Below are 19,252 nucleotides of genomic sequence, written 5' to 3' on the forward strand. Positions count from 1 at the left end.
CATTCATTTGGCACTTCAAGCCATCAAAATTCTCAGCTCCACCTAAAAGCCAAATCATCTGAACAACATTCTATTTAATCATTTATAATATGCTTCATATAAGTCTTTGGAAAAGAGACTGCATCAGCTGGCACACTAGAAATGTGGCACAACCTTTGCCATGTTTAACTCCCTTCATCCTTCAAGATCTTCATCCATCAATTTCTATCTTTTGCTAATTCTCTTGCTAACACAAATTCCATACCTTACCTACTCACATATTGCCTTACTCAGTCCAACCAGTATTTCCTCTTACTCTGATATCAAAGGACATATTCTGTTTTTTTTTTAAATAAAAGTATACTCTTCCAATGTCGTATTACCTGCTCCAGCTCATTCTGTAATTGTGTTATCTTCTTCTCATAGTGGGTGGGGTGTGATGTGGGTGTGGTGGGTTGACGGTGCAGCTGTTGTTTGGCATTTTCAAGCAAAGCTTCAGCTCTCTCACGCCCACTTCGTTCAACTGCAAGCTTGCTCTCCACTTCCCTGTATCATGATAATCATCAAAAACCTGGTACTTCATTATATGTATTCAATGAAAACAGGTTCATGATCAAACAACAGTGGGAAACTTATGAGTCAATGAAATTTATAATGCCAATATATCAATCAGTACATTGGTATATTGTAAGAAAACAATATAGGTACAGGACAGCAAAAAATTTTAATTATTAGCTAACAAAATTCATATTACAGTGATTTAATAGGAAACTTATCCAGCATTAAGAGTATAATGTATGCAAATGATAAAATATAAAAGTATGTATGTATGTATGTATGTACAGCCAGATAGCATAATTCCATATGGGGTGGCCATTTGACTCTGAGTTAGTTGTTTTATGGGAAAAAGGGGTACTAACCCTCTGTCAACCCACTTGCTGACACATAGGGAATATGCATGGGTTGATTATATGGTCACCACCCAGTGTTGTAAATGTTTTCCTGGCTTACAGGAAACCATTTGGCTTGTCATTCAATGTAAAGCTACTTGAAAAGAAAAGAAGAGTAATAAAAAATGACAAAACGGTGGGAGAAATGGGAAGAGAGGAGGTCACACAGAGAAAAAGAGTGAAATAGTATGATGCTTAAAAAAAAAAAAAAAAAAAAAAAAAATATCATCATCCTGGCTTTTCTTCTCATCTCAGGATAAGGTGAGATAGGGTCCAGAAAACATGGTAAGAGATAGCATGAAAGAGAGTGAACTATCAAAAGCAAACCCAGTGAGAAAGAATAAAAACTGACCTAAGCATGACTGCTGCATTTTGCGAGTCTTGGTCTCGTTCATGCTGGGCAACAATCAGTCGACTCCGCAAGTCCTGGATCTTATTTTCAGTTGTAGCTTCAAGTTCCTTTTTGGACTCCAAAGTCTCCTGAAGGCTCTTTTCCAGCTTTATATAATGTATGAGAAAACAATGGATCACAATCACAAACCATTACTATAAGACAGATAATATTCATAAAAGATTTTAACCTTCCGCACAGAAGTTAAGTAGTATCGTAATCACTCTGTTTTCTTGTATTTTTCATGTTCCCATTCCCTCTAGCTTGGCTGAGAAGCATTTGGCTACCATATACGTTTGATAAATGTACTGCCTAAACAAACTGTCTTGTGCACCAATTAAAGTCAAGAAAGTGTATGAATAGAGCCCCAGTACATCAACTGCCCAATTACCAGTATATCAATATCAGGGTGTGATCTACTGGATGAAGGGCATATTGCTCAACAAAAGCTAAGTGTTTCCTCCATATGGTATCCATGTTGTACTGGTAAATGCTTCATCTGTAATCTGCTTCACTTCCAAATATATAGCACATCCCCCTAGTACACGCTTATATGGGTGGCAGAGGACTTCGCATACTAGGAATTCGTGTACTGTGAATACATAAACTTATGGAAAAAATTACGTACAGGCGGCACCCCCTTTCATGGGCAACCCTTGAGACGCCTTTCAGACCTAAGTGTTATACAGGGAAACTAACTAAGACATATTACCTAAGATAAAGTAAACCTACAAGATCATAGCTTTACTAGGTAAATCATTGGCGGTAGGTGGTGGCGACCATCATCCACTCACTTGATGTAGTGCTGCCTACTTTTTCCTTAGCCTTTATCATTCTTCTTCTGTGCCTGCCCTCCTCTCTTCCTACCCATCTTTCCTGTCACTTCTTATTGCTCTCCTTTCCTTTACAGGTGGCTTTACATTGAGTGACAAGCCAAATGGTTTCCTGTAAGCCAAGAAACCATTTACAACACTGGGTGGTAACCATATAATCAACCCATACGTGCTCCCTACGTGTCAACAAATGGTTTGGTGGAGGGTTAGTACCCCTCCCTGTAATACAAATAACTCAAAGTCAAATGGCCACCTCTTACAGGATTATGGCGTCTGGCAACAGCAATATAGATAGACTGACCTATACCTGTTATTGCTTCTTGGAGGGGGCAATGTTGGGTACTCCGGATTTGGGCCTCTTCGCTGCCCGTCACACTTACAAGGAGTTCAATTTGCCTACTAATAAAAAATCTATCTATCTATCCATAGCCCGACACCCTAATCCCGCAAAGGGTGGCTGCAGACAAAACGCCGCCAAATCGCCCTGTCACCCACCATTTGACTACCTTCTCCCCAACTCACTCTCCCCTCCCTCATATACCTCTCAACTCCATCCCTCCACCTCATCCTCGGTTTACCCCTCCCTCTCCCTCCCTCCACCTCACCTACATACACCCTCTTGGTCAGTCTTTCATTCTCCATTCTCTCACGTGTCCAAACCACTTCAGTGTATTTCTCTTTATCTTCTCAACCACATCCACAAAATACACTAAAATAAAAAAAAAATTGGTCCTCGCGTACAAGGGGGATCACATACTCGGAACTCGCATACTGAGGGGATGTACTGTATATATATATATATATTTATATTTATATATATACAGTATATACAGTAAGACCTCACTATAACGGACTAATTGGGGCCCAAACCATTCCGAAAAATGCAAAATTCCGATAAAAGCGACATCCGGACTTCTCCCTGCTAATCCAGACTTTTTCCAATATATCAGACATTAGTCTGGATTGCATTAATGGTTTTTAACCTGTTATGACTACCATTGTGGTACTGTACTGTGTTACAACTTCACTGCATTAATCAAATGGTATAATATATATGATAATACTGTACTGTACACTGATAAACATGTCTATTATTTACCTTATTGTGGTGAACATAGCTGAAGTGGTCAGGCAGTCCGGACTGCTTCTGGCTTTATTGGATTTTTTCCGATATGTGAGACTTTAGTCTGGTAGCTCCTTGGTTGGATGGTGAGGAATTGGAAAATGTGAGTATGTTTAAGTACTTGGGTAGTGTGATGAGTAAGGATGGAAGTTTGGAGGGTTAAGTGCTTGAATGGGTACAACAAGAAAGAAAGGTTGCTGGTTCCTTGAAAGCAATGATAAGAAACAGGGAAGTGAGCATGGAAGTGAAAAAGTTACTACATGACAGTATTGTGATACCAACTTTAACATATGGAAGTTAAGCGTGGTCGTTGTTGGAAGGACACAAGTCAAGAGTGAGAGCAGTGGAAATGAGTTATTTAAGAGGAGCCTGTGGAGTCACATGGAGAGACAGGCTGACGAATGAGGATATAAAGGAGTGTTGTGATGTGGACGTGGATGTGATAGGAAGCGTTAGGAGGAACACACTGAGGTGGTTTGGCCATGTGGAGAGGATGGAGGGTGAGAGACTGATGAGGAGTGTGTGTGCGAGTGATGTGGAGGGAGGGAGAGGGAGGGAGAGGGAGGGGGAGGCCAAGGATAAGATGGAGGGATGGGGTGGAGAGGTATATGAGAGAGGGGGATGAGAGTTGGGAGCAGGGCTGTGAAATGGCGGGGGACAGGGTGACGTGGAGGCGATTTGTTTGTGGCCACCCCGTACAGGATTGAGGTGTCTGGCGATAGATAGATAGAAAGGTAGCTCCATGAGTCCAATAAAAGCAAATTCCGGTCAATTGATGTCCGTTATATCGAGGTTTTACTCTCTCTTTCTAAATATAAATATATGCATATATATTTTTATATACAGTACTTGCTTGCACTACATCTAATTAAAAACACAACTACAATACACTGAAAAGGTTCTCTGAGGAACCTGCACTACACTTTCCCAATTACTTTCTGCACAAATTTGAGATGCTACCTTATGCCCACATTCTACAACGACAATGCATTTGAAAAAGTCCATCACAATGACTCATTGTATACTGTCACTTATAACATGGGTTCAACAGGGATATGTTTTTGGCCACAGGTCATCCACCTAACAAAGACTAAAAAGATGTTTCCAACTCATCTAAACTGGTAGTTATTTCACTTAACTGCATTTCACTTGCTGCTTACCACCAAAAATATGCAAAAATTGGTTTCCAACACACCTATTCTGGTAAAGTATCGGTAGCTACAATATTTCACTTTAATGCATTTGACCTGCTGCTTAAACTCAAGTACAGTACCTCATTATTGTTCTAACACTGACACTAACACACCCAACAGTGACCAAGTTCAAAGACCATCTTGGAACAAACAAATTTGCTGCAATCTTGGATGCTGGCAATCATTTAACCTAAAATGGCAATAATACATCAACCAGTGAGGTTTTGTACAGAATCATGATGATCATACAGTATAAGCAAAGCTATGATCGTATATTAAAATAAGGTCCTAACTTTCTGTCACTGTTTAATTAATTCAATGCATATGGTACCAATTCATTGTATAATGAGGGTCTGCTGTATTGTAGGTTACCTGATACGGATCCTGAACAAACCAAAGTGCATTCCTGTATTTGTACAACAAAATTAAGTAGTGAAATACTAATCATACAGGAAACAAAGCAAAACTCCTCAGGTAAGGATTTGTTCCTGGTAATTAAATGCAAGGATAAAATTAATTTACTGTACAGTACATGAAATGGAACTGAAACACATCTGATTTATTTACATCCATTCATCCATCCATCATCCAATCCTACATTTTACCATTCATTTAAACTAAAAACTAACCTTGTCCCTTTCATTTAAAAGTTTTTTCTTGTCATTCTGGAGAGAAGACTCAATCCTCTTTTTTTCAGAGGACAGTGTGGCAAGTGCACTTGTCAGAGCAGAAACTTTCTTCTTTAAGTCTTCATCAGTTTCAGAGCTTTTGGCCTCATCACCAGCCTAGAAGCAAAGAATGATGAAAACATGATGAATGGTCTCTCTCCCTCTCTCTCTAACTGCTACATGAAAGTCTTCAACAGCAATTCTTGCCCCCTCCCCCAAACAAAAAAGATTCATTCATTCATTCTGAGATGCTTAAACACGTAGCACTTTAAAGAACAGCAATCACAAGCAGAGGGAAAGATAGACTGAAGGAGGCTGTGCTAAAGCTGACCATGTATGTTCACATATGCCTGCCTTAAAATAGCCTACCAATCAGCTTATGTACCAGGTACCAGACAGGAAAGGGATCAGTGTGTGAATAGGCGCCTGCAGGTGCTATTAAGTCCAATGAAATCTGGGTGAAAGAACATTTCATAAGGGAAGTACCTTGCAGTTTAAAAACAGTTCAGTGTACAGCATAGCTAGTTTTATAATGTACTGTAGTCTTAAAGCACTGTAATAAAGGAAGCTTTTTGAAAATCTGAAGGAATCTCCACATAAAATTACCGTATCAACACCTTAATTGTATACTGAAGTAAGAGAGTATCTTGGTAGAGTATATTTATATGGATATAAAATAAAAAATACTGGTGGTATCAATGCATAATTACATGTGGGTTGATCCTCTACACAAACTGACTGCACAATGACAAATTATATCATAACAAGTAACTTGGAATTTTAAATCATACCTTGTCATCTGACTGCTGGGAGGCATGGCTCTCCCCAAATTCCTTTTTAGGCTCTTGAGGTATGTCTTTGCTTTTAGTGCCATCTGTTTGTGTTAGTGCTGCTAAACTTGCCTCTAGAGCTTCCTTTTCCTTCAGGAGTCCTTTGTAGGCTCTCACAACATCTGGTTAAAAGAAAGCATGATTAGGCTTTTCTTATCAAACAACAGTGACTAAACAACTCTTGTAATATTTTGCCCAACTGCCTAGCCCCAGGCTCCTACACTCCTCATGGGGCAACACAGGATTGGATGAAGGATAAAATCTTAATATATATTACTAGTATTATCATTTTTGCTTATCAAATTACATGAACAGCTCTACTCATCAGTGTTCTGTCAATATCAAGAAGGCAGTCCCTACAGTAAGTTTGTCCTACCGACTCTTGTAATAGCTACAATATCATCTGGTGAAACAGCTATATCTTAATAAATCATACAATTAGCAAATGCTGACATGGTACATAGTTCTAATATATCATTCTCTGTCACACTGATCTCCTCATATATCTGCAATAGGAAGATAGAGAGTATAGGTAGATGATGTATATTCCAATTTCCGTTCATTTAATGCCAGCGAGACACACGGATCAGTCCTGGCTCCAACCCTATTCCTCGTTCATTTTAATGGCCTCTTGTTTGTCGCCCATACTCCCATTCATGCATCTGCATATGATTCAATGCTTCACAGTTCCTTCACACTTAAACACTCATGCACAAAGTCTGATGTCTCTAACTCCCAACTCGACACAGCAATCTCCTTAAATCAAGATCACTGAATGGGGACAAAAGAGCACTGTCTCTTTTTCTACAAGAAAAAGGAGATACCTGTATAGCCAATATATTAATACAGTAAAGAGATACTGCCTGATTCCTATACTGCCTTCAATGCAACCAATATTCCTATCTTTAAAAGTGTCTCTACTGAAAACCTTGGTGTTTTACTTAACAACAGCTACCCTCACTTGGACCTCTCATGTTAGATCACATGCAAAAACCACCTCAAAGAAACTTGAATTAATGTACAGAATCCATAACTTCTTCACTGACTAGCAGTTGGCTGTAATTTGAGTCATGTTTAGTTTCAGCTTGAATACTGCACTAAAACAACTGAACAAAATTCAGAACAAAGCTATAAGAAAAATTAATAACCCACCAAATAAAAATGAATTACCTTCCCTGCAAGTAAGACAGAATGCTGCCTCTTTAACATTATTTTACAGATACTTTTATGGTAAATGCTCAGATGAAGTTGCATCCATTGTGCTACCTCTCCACATCTTCCCCAGTGATACATGGGCATGTGGTAGCACTCATGACTTGACTGTCATACTATCATATTGCAGAACTTCTCCCAATCAGAATTTATTTATTACCAGAACTGTTTCTCTTTGGAACTCACTTCCCCAGATTAGTTCCTCCCCAACCTTCAACCCACAGCAGACTAAGTCCAACTGTTTCCGAATTTTTATGAATGGACAACACCTGTAATGTGGTGCATGGATTTTTTTTTTTTTTTTTACTTAATTTGTTTTCCTTCCTCTGTTCATCTTCTGTAAAAAAAAGAAATAAATCTGCATGTCAAAAAAAACATTGTATTATTGGTGATCCTAATCATATATGTTCACAACTGTGATATAGCCTACTGGTACTTCCTTGTACTGAAAATTTCCAACAGTATATACAAGGATTCCATTTGGAAGCTTTAGTTATAGTCTGAACTGCAGTGAAAGGCGTTAATTACACAATGCTTATGGATGAGGTAGGTTTTAACCCTCTGGGGACAGGGTGCTTCACTCAGTTCCCTTAAATAATCTGACAGAAATACCTGTACAGTACAATAAAATCCAAACTGCCAAGACTGTCTTGTGTGGGTATCAAGTGAAAATCACATGCCCTGAAGGATTAAGCAATTAATCAAAATAGTGATCACCAGAAAAGAACAGTAGCAACATTAAAAACATATATCAGTGCAGTATCTGTGCTGATGTACAGCAGCTGCAATTATACTGGTCACTTTATTAACCTGAGGAGGTAATTCTTATTTTATTCTTGCTGCTACTAGAGGATGTTACAGTACTCTGATTATTAAAGCACTCTTCAGTTTAAAGATGTCTGTGCTATGCTGAGAAAAATGGTAGCAAGAATGATGTACAGTTTAAGGCACTGTCGTACTGAAACAGTTAAAGACAGCTTCTGGTAAGTGATCTGTAAAGGCAATTATTAAACAGTACCAAGCTTAACTTAGGCATATGAGTAAAGTTTTACAGAGTCATAACACATTAAGCCAAACATACATTACAACTCCACAAAATCTCGCTTTGTCTTTATTTGCGGGAGCAATGTCAAAGAAGAAAACTGACTGAGATGATTGATTCCCAATATTATTTCTTTGTAATATGATGTTATGGCTTTGCAGAAATACTGCATTCAGTATATGGCCAACACAGGTGCAAGACTGGACTTTGAGGGTTCAGTAATTACAGATATTTAATGATCTGTTGCCAAACGAATGATCTCTGAATGTTTTAAGAAACACTCAGAGACCATTAGAAAAGGTATTACAGTACAAAAGTCATGCTGGCTATTTGATAAATGACTTTACCTTTCAGTTTCACTTCATATTTGGTCAGCTGTTCTCTCTGTTTTTCTACAGTTGTTAAAAGTTCCTTCTTGCTGGTCATAATTTCTGCATATATGAGCAAAATTACTCAGCCAACATTCTGAAAGACAATACAGGTAAACAGACGTGACACTGCAACAGATGGTAAATATGAATGACAGTGACGCAGGGATTCAAGCAGTTTTCTTACAACCAACGTTCTTAACCAAAGTAATTTTAGTACTAGATACATCGTAGGTATGGTAATTAACATTTAATTTTTGACAAAGGAAATAAAGAGAACAAGCAAAATTGCTATACCTATGCTGCAATATTAAATAAAGCCGCCTGAACAACACCCACAACAGGGTGTTTATTGCCCATCCCGCAGACTGAACGTGCCAGTGCACACCATACTCAAATGAACACAATTTAATTACCATACATTTCAGCAGATACCTATCTAGAAAAACGTATCTCCTAACTGGGGGGATTAGCCCCCCCAATTAGCAGTTGAAGCCTAGCTGAGAGGCTTTGCCCCCAGACCCCCCAATACTTATAACCTACCTAACAGCATGAAAACTAAAATGCACACTGCATAAATGCTGCACCATAACAGTATCATGCATTAAGTGTTCGTTAATCATGGTGCAATCATCAAACGACCATGCAATAGCGAAGGTAATTGCAATCATAAAGTAAAACTTTATATACATCACACGAGACATTTTTACATCTATTAAAATATGACACATACTGTATTTGTAAAACAGTATTCGGCGATAAAATTAAATCACTTCATATTCCGTAAAATATATGATACACACAGTATTAAGTAAAATAATGGAACCTCATATATATGAACATTTTTAAAACCATTATAAAAAAAGCCCAGTATATATATGCTAATCTATAAAAAATAACAAAGGATCCTGTCATTATTTCATTCCAACAAAAATCTGGAAATACCGCGTCACTGTCGTGTCGTACTTCATTTCCGGTACTCATAGACCTCAACCTGGATAAATGAAAAAAAAGACCATGTTGAAATATGGTAATAACCATTAACATTTTAACTTAAACAACGGTATAACTTTAGAAGTAACCAACGTTACCAATTTTCATTATATTACGTCCCTGAACTATTCTAACTAAGACTTACCGTTTAAGCCTAGTTTCAGTTGGGGGAGCAAATTTTGTAGGGATAGTCATATAATGACTTAGGTTAGGCTGTCGCTCAGTAACGGATGAATGTTGTGCCATATTGGCTGGTGCAGGCGTGTGCATTCGGTCTATGTCAGGCTCTAGATCAGGCCTAGGTTAGGTTAGGTTAGGTTAGTTTGGGTTAGTTTAATGCAAAATAGTTTATTTTTAATTAATCTTGATCTTGATTTTGGGGGATAAACCCACTTTTGGAAATCTTACTCAAAATTCCAAAAGGGGGATTTTCCCCCAAAAATGAGGGTCAAAAATAATTAAAGCACAGTATTTTGCATTGGAAACAATAAAAAAATAATAAAAAAAAACGTTGATTACTTCTAAAAATTTACCTAAACAACAAATCCCGAGTCCAAAATAGGTTTTACCTAAAGCAGAAACCGGAAAGGTACTAGCCACGTAGCAATGAATCTGATTTCCTTGGCCTCGGATTACTGGCAGACCTTGCTAACAAATACAAATCTGTCCCGCAAAGCTTATGTATTCTGTACTTATGACTGACTATTGCTAGTTAAAACAGGCCCATATAATTATTTTCTTAAACAATATAAAAATCCGTACCTACTATCTCCAACACGAGATCACTGATAAGTCAAACATGCAAGTGTCAAAATCAGGCTGTAGTCATACGATACGTTGTTTACAAGTGACGTCACAGACGGCAGAGGAATTTCTGGATGCGCAATAATACTATAGTAGTGGCTGGCAATAACAAGGATATTACAGTTATCAAAAATTCATACCTGAGACAAGACAAGGGAACCTTGTCATAACACAAGGATATTTTTATTATTGAACCTACTTGATTACTAACGACAGAAAGGGAAACTTTTGGAGAAAATGAATAAGTTATTCAAGGCCGTATCCGGGATTCATGTTCAGGTACGGATGTTATCTTTTTACCATGTTTCTTGTCCTTAAAAAAAGTTATGGCAAAGAATCAATTGTAGATATATTTACTGAGACCGTGACACCTGCCACAGTACTGAGGGACGTTAGCTTAGGATTTTTTGCCTTTTTTTTTTTTTTCGATTTATATTACCTATTACACCAGCGATCACAGAACGAGTGCAGATGTTATGTTTTGATTGATGTGTGTGTGTGTGTGTGTGTGTGTGTGTGTGTTTTACAAGGAGGAAGGAAACAAAGCCTAGAAGCCCACAAGATTGTTCTGTCAAGAGATAGAGAGATCCGCTCACTTCGAGATCCCTGGACACATTGCTTTTAAAAGATTGCAGGTCATAGACAGAAGGATATACAGACAGAGGAAGAATTTCAGAGCTGACCTGTTGCATACATTATGCACTGAGTGATCTGGTTAACTGTTGCATTACACACACACACACACACACACACACACACACACACACACACACACACACACACAGTTGAAAAATTAAGCCAGACAGTCTATCCGATTTTAACCAGACTTGCTGAAAATGTTGAGGATCAACGAATGAGTATATCTATTGCGTATTAGAATAACAGGTCATAGGTCAAGGTCACACAGAAGGTCAACGTTTTTATCCGAGTAAGACCAAACTTGATTGAAGGTTTATAGTAAGCTAAAGATAAAGCGATTCAATTTTGAGAACAGTCAAAGGTCAAGGTGAGTGGAAAAAGTCAAGGGCCGCGGTCACAGGGCAAGGTCACCTCAAACAGTTGTTTAATTTGAATCAAACTTGGTGGAAGGGTTAAGAATCAGACAAGATAGAAAGGATTGGATTTTAAGAGTCAAAAGTCAAGGTCACAGAGCAAGGTCAAACTTCGACCTGTTTGTGTGTGTGTGTGTGTGTGTGTGTGTGTGTGTGTGTGTGTGTGTGTGTGTGTGTGAATAAAATAAATGAAAAACAATGTTCTTTGTACCAATCTTGGTGGATGGGTTAAGTATCACGCAAGGGTATAACTTGTTTTTTTAGAACAATACGTCAGAGATTAAGGTTACATGACAAGCTCAGTTAAAACAGTTTATATCCGCTTTAGATCAAACTCTGTGAAAGGGTTCAGGTTAAGGCAAGGATAGAGACGCGATTTGGAGAACAATCAGTCAAAGGTTAAGGTCGCTGGACATAGTCAGCTCAAGCAGTTTTGGCCTTATTTGAACCAAACTAGTTGGAAGGGTTCATTGTTAGGTAAGAATGAAGTAATTTGATTTTGAAAACAATCACTCAAAGGTCAAGGTCACATGACATGCCAAATATTCGGTCCATAGACCAGTTAGGGGTACGGATGTTGCACTCTTTGAGTGCTCCTTCCTGCTATTCTCTTATATTCTATTCTGTATCACTCTACTGTAGACATAACACAAAGGACTATATTAACGTACACTCGATCTAAAGGAAATGTGTACATTTTCCCATCATTACGTTTTGAAACAGTGGACGAACCATATGAAAATGTTTTCCAATCACTTCTCATTTAGGTGCTTCCATGATATTACTACGAACACCTGCAAATCATGGCGTTTATGCATATAAAATAAACTATAATTCAAAAGTAGTTGCTTTAAAGAGAAAGCAGTACCAGCGACAAAGTTCACTGCGAGACCATTAATCACCTACGTAAAGTTATAAAAAAGGGGTAGAAGAAGAGGTGCTAGGGAGACTTGAGGGCAGACGAGACCACGGATCCCAGAGACGTTGTCAGGGTGTCCATGGATGATACTGAATTATGAGCACAGGTGTCTGCTTCCCTGCTGTTGATCTCTCAAGGTCTGATTTCTCTTTTTCTAGGATAATTGTATTCATTCTTGGGCTCATTGTTGGTTCTGTTGATTCTCACTAAACAGTTAGGTATAGATGAGTCCCACTTAGTATCCTGATGCAATCCCAGACAGATCGGTTATTTCTCGGCTGACATAATCTAAAAGGCCTACTGTAGTAGTGGACAAAACTAGCTATTTCCCGGTTGACATGAACTGGCAACCTACAGCAGGCCTCGATAGACAGCAAGGAAGGAAGGAAGGAAGGAAGAAATGATGAAGCACTAGCACCAAGCCATAAAATGGCTATATCAGGACGGATCCAGCACTTTGAAAAAAAATGGAGAGGGGCGTGATTCCTGGCAGATTTATCCCTTAATGAACTTAGGAATTTAAAAAAAAATGCTTCTTATATTACTTGTTTTAAACGTAGGAAAAGAATAAAACAGGCAAATACAAGTGCAATAAGACATTCATTGCAATATGTGTTGGTAATTAACATTGTTCTTCCATTGTAAGCAGTCACCGGTCTGTCTAAAATAAGGGGGCGTACGCCACCCACGCCACCCCTAAATCCATTAATGTTTATGGTTGAAAGTAAAAGGTAGCAGGGGGAATAATCAAATTAAATGCAAGCTGTGAAGAGCAGAAATAAAACTGATAATACTGTAAAGAAAAGCAGCGGGAGAGTTACCTAGGGAATCAGCTAGCAGTGGGGGCTGTCGTATTGAGGAAAGGATGGGGAAAATCTGAGAGACGGTGCTGGAGTGTAGTCAAGCAATCAAGAAAAAAGTGACTGCTAGTCATGGGGCTGTTACAGTGTGAACAAAGTGGCAGAAGGTCACGGCACATTAAATGACCATGAGTGAGGCGGGTACGACACAAGCGAAGACGAACAAGGATAGTCTCCCATCGACGGTTGGGGTGGGTCGAGATGTAATTCACCGGGTCGGTCAGGATCACTTGATGGTCGTGATCGTCAGCTTTTACCCTCCCGGAAGAGAGCTGAGAGCTCATATAGTCCGATCTAAGGGCAAGGCTGTGACCTTCACACACGCACACACCCGTCCCCTTGCTCAAGGGGGACAGTAACCACCCACTTCGTCAGTGAAACTTTTCGCAACCTGAGCGAGGCGCGAACTCCCGTCCACCAGTTGGCAGAAGAAATGAGAATTTAATACTGTGAAGTCTGTTTTTAACCTTTAAGTTCCATGAGGATTGCTTAAGTTCACGGAAGAGACGGGTTAGAACGATAAAACAACCAAGAGCAAGAATGGGTTGGAGAGACGACCTATAGGAGAGTAGCAGAACGCGTCAGAGTCAACTTGTTCATTTCTAGTAATCGCGATATGGCTAAGGACCCAGTAGGACCGAAATGACTTTTTCTGGACAAAAAGACGGAAAAGCTACCCGTCACAGCCACACCTGCCAGTACCGTCATCCCCTCTTTCCAACACCCCCACCAACACCTCTTCTACCACCAGCAACAAATTTAACCTCTTCTACAGGAGTAACAAAGATGCAATGTTCTTCAAGATGATTTATAATTACTTATGCAAAACTTTCTCAGCCCCTCTGGATGAAATAAACGAACCGTGTAATAGGGAGACCAAATTAGGCTGTCCGTTTAGAAATGAGTTTAATATTGAACCTCTGACGAAGGTAAAAATTCTAAATTATGTTCTTGTTACCTGTAGTAAACTTAATTGTCCCCAAAGAGGTATTTTCTTTTACATTTTACTATCTATTGACTATCTTTTTAAGCTTAAGGGAGACTTTTCGAATTAGAGGAGATAGATAAGGCGCCATTAAACTTCAGTAAAATACTAAGCTTGATAAATTCGTCTGGAGAGACAGAAAGAATAGGATGAAAAAAGTAAATGCACTGAAAATGTTAAATTCAGGTGTAGCGAAATATGAGGAGGTTTGGCTCCCGGGTGGACGCCGCAGCTGCTCCTCCCAGGATAAACAACGGCATCACGTGCAGGCTCCTCGTCAGCGCCTGAATAGATAAACGGGTGGATGAACGAATGGATGGATAGGTATGTCGATATATGGATTGTGGTAATGTTCAACAACTCAACTGAGCGACGAAGTGAACGGCCAGATCATTCATTCTCTCTCGAGTCTGAAGATAAATACTTTCTAACGGATAATATTCCTTCTTAAACTAACCTTTTAAAGAGGGTCCACCAGGGAACGGCTTGGTTGTCCTAGTTATGCATCCCTCTCTCTCCTTTGGTATCCACCTGCTCATCTCGTCATTCCTGTCATTATTCTCTCCTCTCCCCTGCTCTAAACCCCATGGAGTCGATATCAAACATTTGCTTACTGAACAAAGAAATTATCCCCTGTGTATGTGTGTGCGCGTGTGTGTTTAAGGATGTGTGTTGTTTGTGGGTGGTGTGTGGGCCTGTGTGTGAGAATGAATTATGTGTCTGCCTCAATGAAGACAGATCCGTGTACACATCAAACATACACACACCGAGGTAAACACAAGAACCGTACGTAAAGCGAAGATGGTGCTAGACTCAGGGCTTGCTCTTTATTAAGTGTTCTAATCTTCAGCTGTGTGTAAAGCTGCTTGTGTATGCCGTTCTTTTTTTTTTTTTTTACACATACAGTTGCCGAATTCCTAACAGTCATATTACAGCAGATATCAAAGCGACAAAATAGGAAAAACTGAATGATCTGTAATGGAGACTTGTTTATCGTAGAAAATGGTTAGTATTCCTTTATAAATACAAATCGCAGGTCTCCCCCCCCTCTCTCTCTAAACGCACGTATACACACACACACACACACACACACACACACACACACACACACACACACACACAGGGAGATCAAAAGCCCCAATCTCCCATTTCCCACTTTAATCTGCCTAGTCTCATCTCACCCTCGAGGGTATACAATGGCTTTGTTTTTATTTAATTATTTTATTTTTCTTGTGCGTCGATAGGTATTCCAGTACGAAGTAGTTGTAGCAGTAGTTGTAGTAGTAGTAATGGTAGTAGTAGTAGTGGTAGCAGTAGTAATTCTGGTAGTTAGTAGTAATGGTAGTAGTTGTAGTAGTGGTAGCAGTAGTAGTTCTGGTAGTTAGTAGTAATGGTAGTAGTTGTAGTAGTGGTAGCAGTAGCAGCAGCAGCAGCAGCAGTAATAGTAGCAATTACTGTTGTAGCCGCAGGTTCATCTGAATGTGAACCCAGTGGACTGGAGGCTGATGCTGACCCTGCCGTTCAGCCCACTATCCCCCTTTTGAGGAATACGGAGGGAGCTGTGCTGGGGCGGTGAGTTGTATAACCGGGCAGCTCCATCGTCCAGCTATTTCGGTGCCACCACGTGAAGGCATCACTGTTCATCACCGGGGGGATTAGATATATTCTTCATCAACTTCTTCACTTACTGCTAGTCTCTCCTCGGCTGAATAAAATCGTCTGTAGGTAGAAAAAAATAGACAAAAAAATAGACGTATCTTATTGAAAGAGTTGTCACTTCCCTTGTTAACCCTCTCAATAAGATAGCATCGTCCTCTATACTCTGTTCTCTTTAACTTGGTGTGAAATTGCCACTTCTTCATCTTGAATGTTGACCTGTGAGGTGAGATTTAAAGAATGTGATGCTAGTCACGAAAAACTGAAATGGAAAGTAGTACAGGCCTTAACATCGTCTTTTGCCATCGAGCTCTGAGAAATGGGCCACAAAGGGACGAAATTCATCGGTAAGTTAAAGGGAGTGAATTATAGATGATATTTTGTCTGCCACTCAGTTTTATTCAGCTTTGGTCTCTCTCGAACTGAAGGAATTAGCTAGAGTATTTCTTTTATATATATATAAATAAATATATATATATATATATATATATATATATATATATATATATATATATATATATATATATATATATATATATAAATGCAGTATGTTGGGCGATGACGCCTCTTTCCCTAACTCAGTTTGCCTGTCTGTGCCCCCCCCACCTCTCTCTCTCGCTCTCTCTTTATATATATATATATATATATATATATATATATATATATATATATATATATATATGTCTCCTACCGTTGGATTTTTCTGTTTTTGTGTCAGTTTTACTTCAGTTTCTGGTGCTGTTCCTCACTCCCTTCTTACCCCCCCGCCTCTCTCTCTCTCTCTCTCTCTCTCTCTCTCACACACACACACACACACACACACACACACACACACACACATTTCTTTTCCTCCCACGGTCTCTATTATTCCCTCCTATTCTTCCTTTCACGTGCGTATACCTCCTTTATCGGCTGATCTACCTTTGTTCCTCCTCCCTCCCTCCCTCCCTCCCTTATCTCTCCATCTCCCCTCCTGTTTCCTTCCATTTTTCCCTCCGGCTCCTCCAGCTTGTCAAATAGGACGGAAATTATCCTCCTCCACACTCCTTGTATCTTTGGTGAACGGGAGGAGAAAGGAGGTGGTAGTAGTAGTAGTTATGGTGGTAGTAGTAATGGTGGTGGTGGTGGGTGGTGATGGTAGTACATGAAACAGAAGTAGCAGTAGTAGTAACAATAGTAGTAGTAGTAGTAGTTAGTAGTGGTAATAGGGGTGGTGGTAGTATAGGAAACACCTGTAGTGGTAGTAGCAGTAGAAGCTAGTGGTGGTGATGTTGGTGGTTGTGGTAGTAGTAGTAGCATCAGCAGTAGAAGTAGTAGTTGTAGTAGTAAGCATATTTCACAACATTATTCTAATCTATGATGCTTACGCCAAGGATGTATAGTACACAGAATAATTCACCCATAAAGCAGTGTTAAGAAGGATCCTAACTTACAAATATACGGCCCTTAGTATTTATAAACTGTCTTATACTTAGGTTGTTTATAGGAGTGTTTGTGCATACCTGTATCTTCACTCAAGCGGCATGAAAACCTTTACAATCAATTAGAGTGAAAATTAAAAACAGTACAGTCCAATTAGAGTTATTTTTAATGTAAGAAAAGACAAATTAGAAAATTATGGGTGACAATACTTCAGTGATATGAAGAGAGAGAGAGAGAGAGAGAGAGAGAGAGAGAGAGGGTTGGAGGGGGAAATAGAGAAGAGAGGGGGGTACAAGGAGAGGGGGGGGAGGGAGAAAGAGGATTGTGGACAGAGAAAGGGACTGGAAGGAGTCATGGAGCAGAACTAGGTGAAGAAGAAGAGGAGAGAGGGAAGTGGAGGAGGGATAAAGAAGGAAAGAGGGACAGGAGATAGGATAGGGATGGGATGGAGAAGTGGAGCAGGAAGCAGGAACTATAGGAGAGAGGAAAGAGAGGGGAAGGAAGAGAGAATACAGGGGGAGCAGAACAGGTACAGAGGGAGGGGAGCAGAAGAAAAGGGAAGGAAAAGGGGCAGAAAGGGAGAAGGAAGAGAAAATGGGGAGAAAAGGGAAAAGAAGAGAGAAGGAATACGAGTAGAGGGGAGGGGGAATTAATAGAAGAATGGGAAAGGGAGGGTAGGGGAAGGAATAGAGGAATGGGAAAGGGAGGGGTAGGGAAAGAAATAGAGGAATGGGAAAGGGAGGGGTAGGGAAAGGAATAGGGGAATGGGAAAGGGAGGGGTAGGGGAAGGAATAGAGGAATGGGAAAGGGAGGGATAGGGGAAGGAAGGAGAGAGAAGGATCAGAAGAGAGTGAGGGGAGGGAGAGGGTGTAAAAAAAGAAGAGAGGAAAGGGAGGAGGGGTGAGAACTAGGAGAAAAATTGGGGTGGGGGTCCAGTGGGAAGGAAAGGAACGTAGAGAAAGCGAAAGGGGAGGCGAAGAAGGACAGGGGAAAAAGAAAGGGGATGGTAGGAAGGTGAGGGGAAAAGGGAAAAGGGTAGAGGTATGGGAGGAGGAGAGAAAAGGAAGGAGGGGGAGAAGAGGGAGGAGAGGAGAAAAGGGGGAAGGGGAAGGGGAAGGAAGAGGCAGCCAGGCAGTCTCGACAAGGACCATTCTGGGCCCCTCGTGTCAATATTTTTACTATATAGAGTAAACACACACACCCTAGCTTATTGCCTCTGTGCCCTCACCTCCCCCCCTCCTCCCTCTTTCTCTTTCTCCTCGTTTTGTGTATCGGTATGTATATCCATGTGCACCTTTATATATCTACCTAAATGTGTCTGTCTGCATCTGTGCCAATCTACCTGTTTCGTGTGTGTGTGTGTGTGTGTGTGTGTGTGTGTGTGTGTGTGTGTGTGTGTGTGTCCTTTAGTGTATGTCTGGCTATGGTTCGTATTTCTTTGACTTCTTGACATTTCGTAAATAACTTCGCTATTCTGTGTAAAGTCACTTACATCTTTAATTACACTGATGATGAGACAGTCTTCAACTCTCTTTTTATCTCTCCACTCCTGTTAAATCCCCCCCCCCTTTTTTTTACTCGTTCTAATGTAACACTGATTTTTCCGTCATGAACCGTATCTCCGATCTTGTTACGTCTGTACAATTCCGCATGTAAACCTTGTGATATTTGTTTTTATTACTTGGTCTGTGTTTTTCAGAGCAAACATTTGATTTCTACCGGGACAAAGTTTCCGTTTTGTAATTTCAGACTTCATCCATTCCCCCCGATTTCTTCATGCTGAAATTTAGGCAATCACAATTTCTCCTTCTTGTTGATGGTTTCCTGTATTTTTTCTGTTTCTATGAGATTGCATCGCGTCCAAACTCCATATTCCTTCCTTTCTTTAGACGTTCCTTTATGTTTACTGTAGTTTACCACATTTACTCTGGGGTTTACTATTTCTTGCCCCTATTGCTGCTTTGTTTGCTGA

At 39.9% G+C, this 19,252-nt stretch overlaps 1 protein-coding gene across 1 annotated transcript in view; it reads right to left on the reverse strand.

Annotated features, from left to right (window-relative positions):
- LOC145413001 (GRIP and coiled-coil domain-containing protein 1-like) overlaps positions 1-19,252 on the reverse strand; it is a 54,732-nt gene that overhangs the window by 8,807 nt on the left and 26,673 nt on the right. The window contains exons 2-6 of the mRNA XM_080282822.1: positions 6,404-6,473; positions 5,929-6,089; positions 5,099-5,254; positions 1,282-1,427; positions 363-525 (exon numbers count right to left, since the gene is read on the reverse strand). Coding sequence (XP_080138948.1) covers positions 363-525; positions 1,282-1,427; positions 5,099-5,254; positions 5,929-6,089; positions 6,404-6,473 — 696 coding nt within the window. The remainder of the gene's footprint in view (positions 1-362; positions 526-1,281; positions 1,428-5,098; positions 5,255-5,928; positions 6,090-6,403; positions 6,474-19,252) is intronic.

The sequence above is a fragment of the Coenobita brevimanus genome, chromosome 94 (assembly GCF_032717465.1).
Source record: "Coenobita brevimanus isolate Jiangsu-jjx chromosome 94, ASM3271746v2, whole genome shotgun sequence".
Classification (NCBI taxonomy): domain Eukaryota; kingdom Metazoa; phylum Arthropoda; class Malacostraca; order Decapoda; family Coenobitidae; genus Coenobita; species Coenobita brevimanus.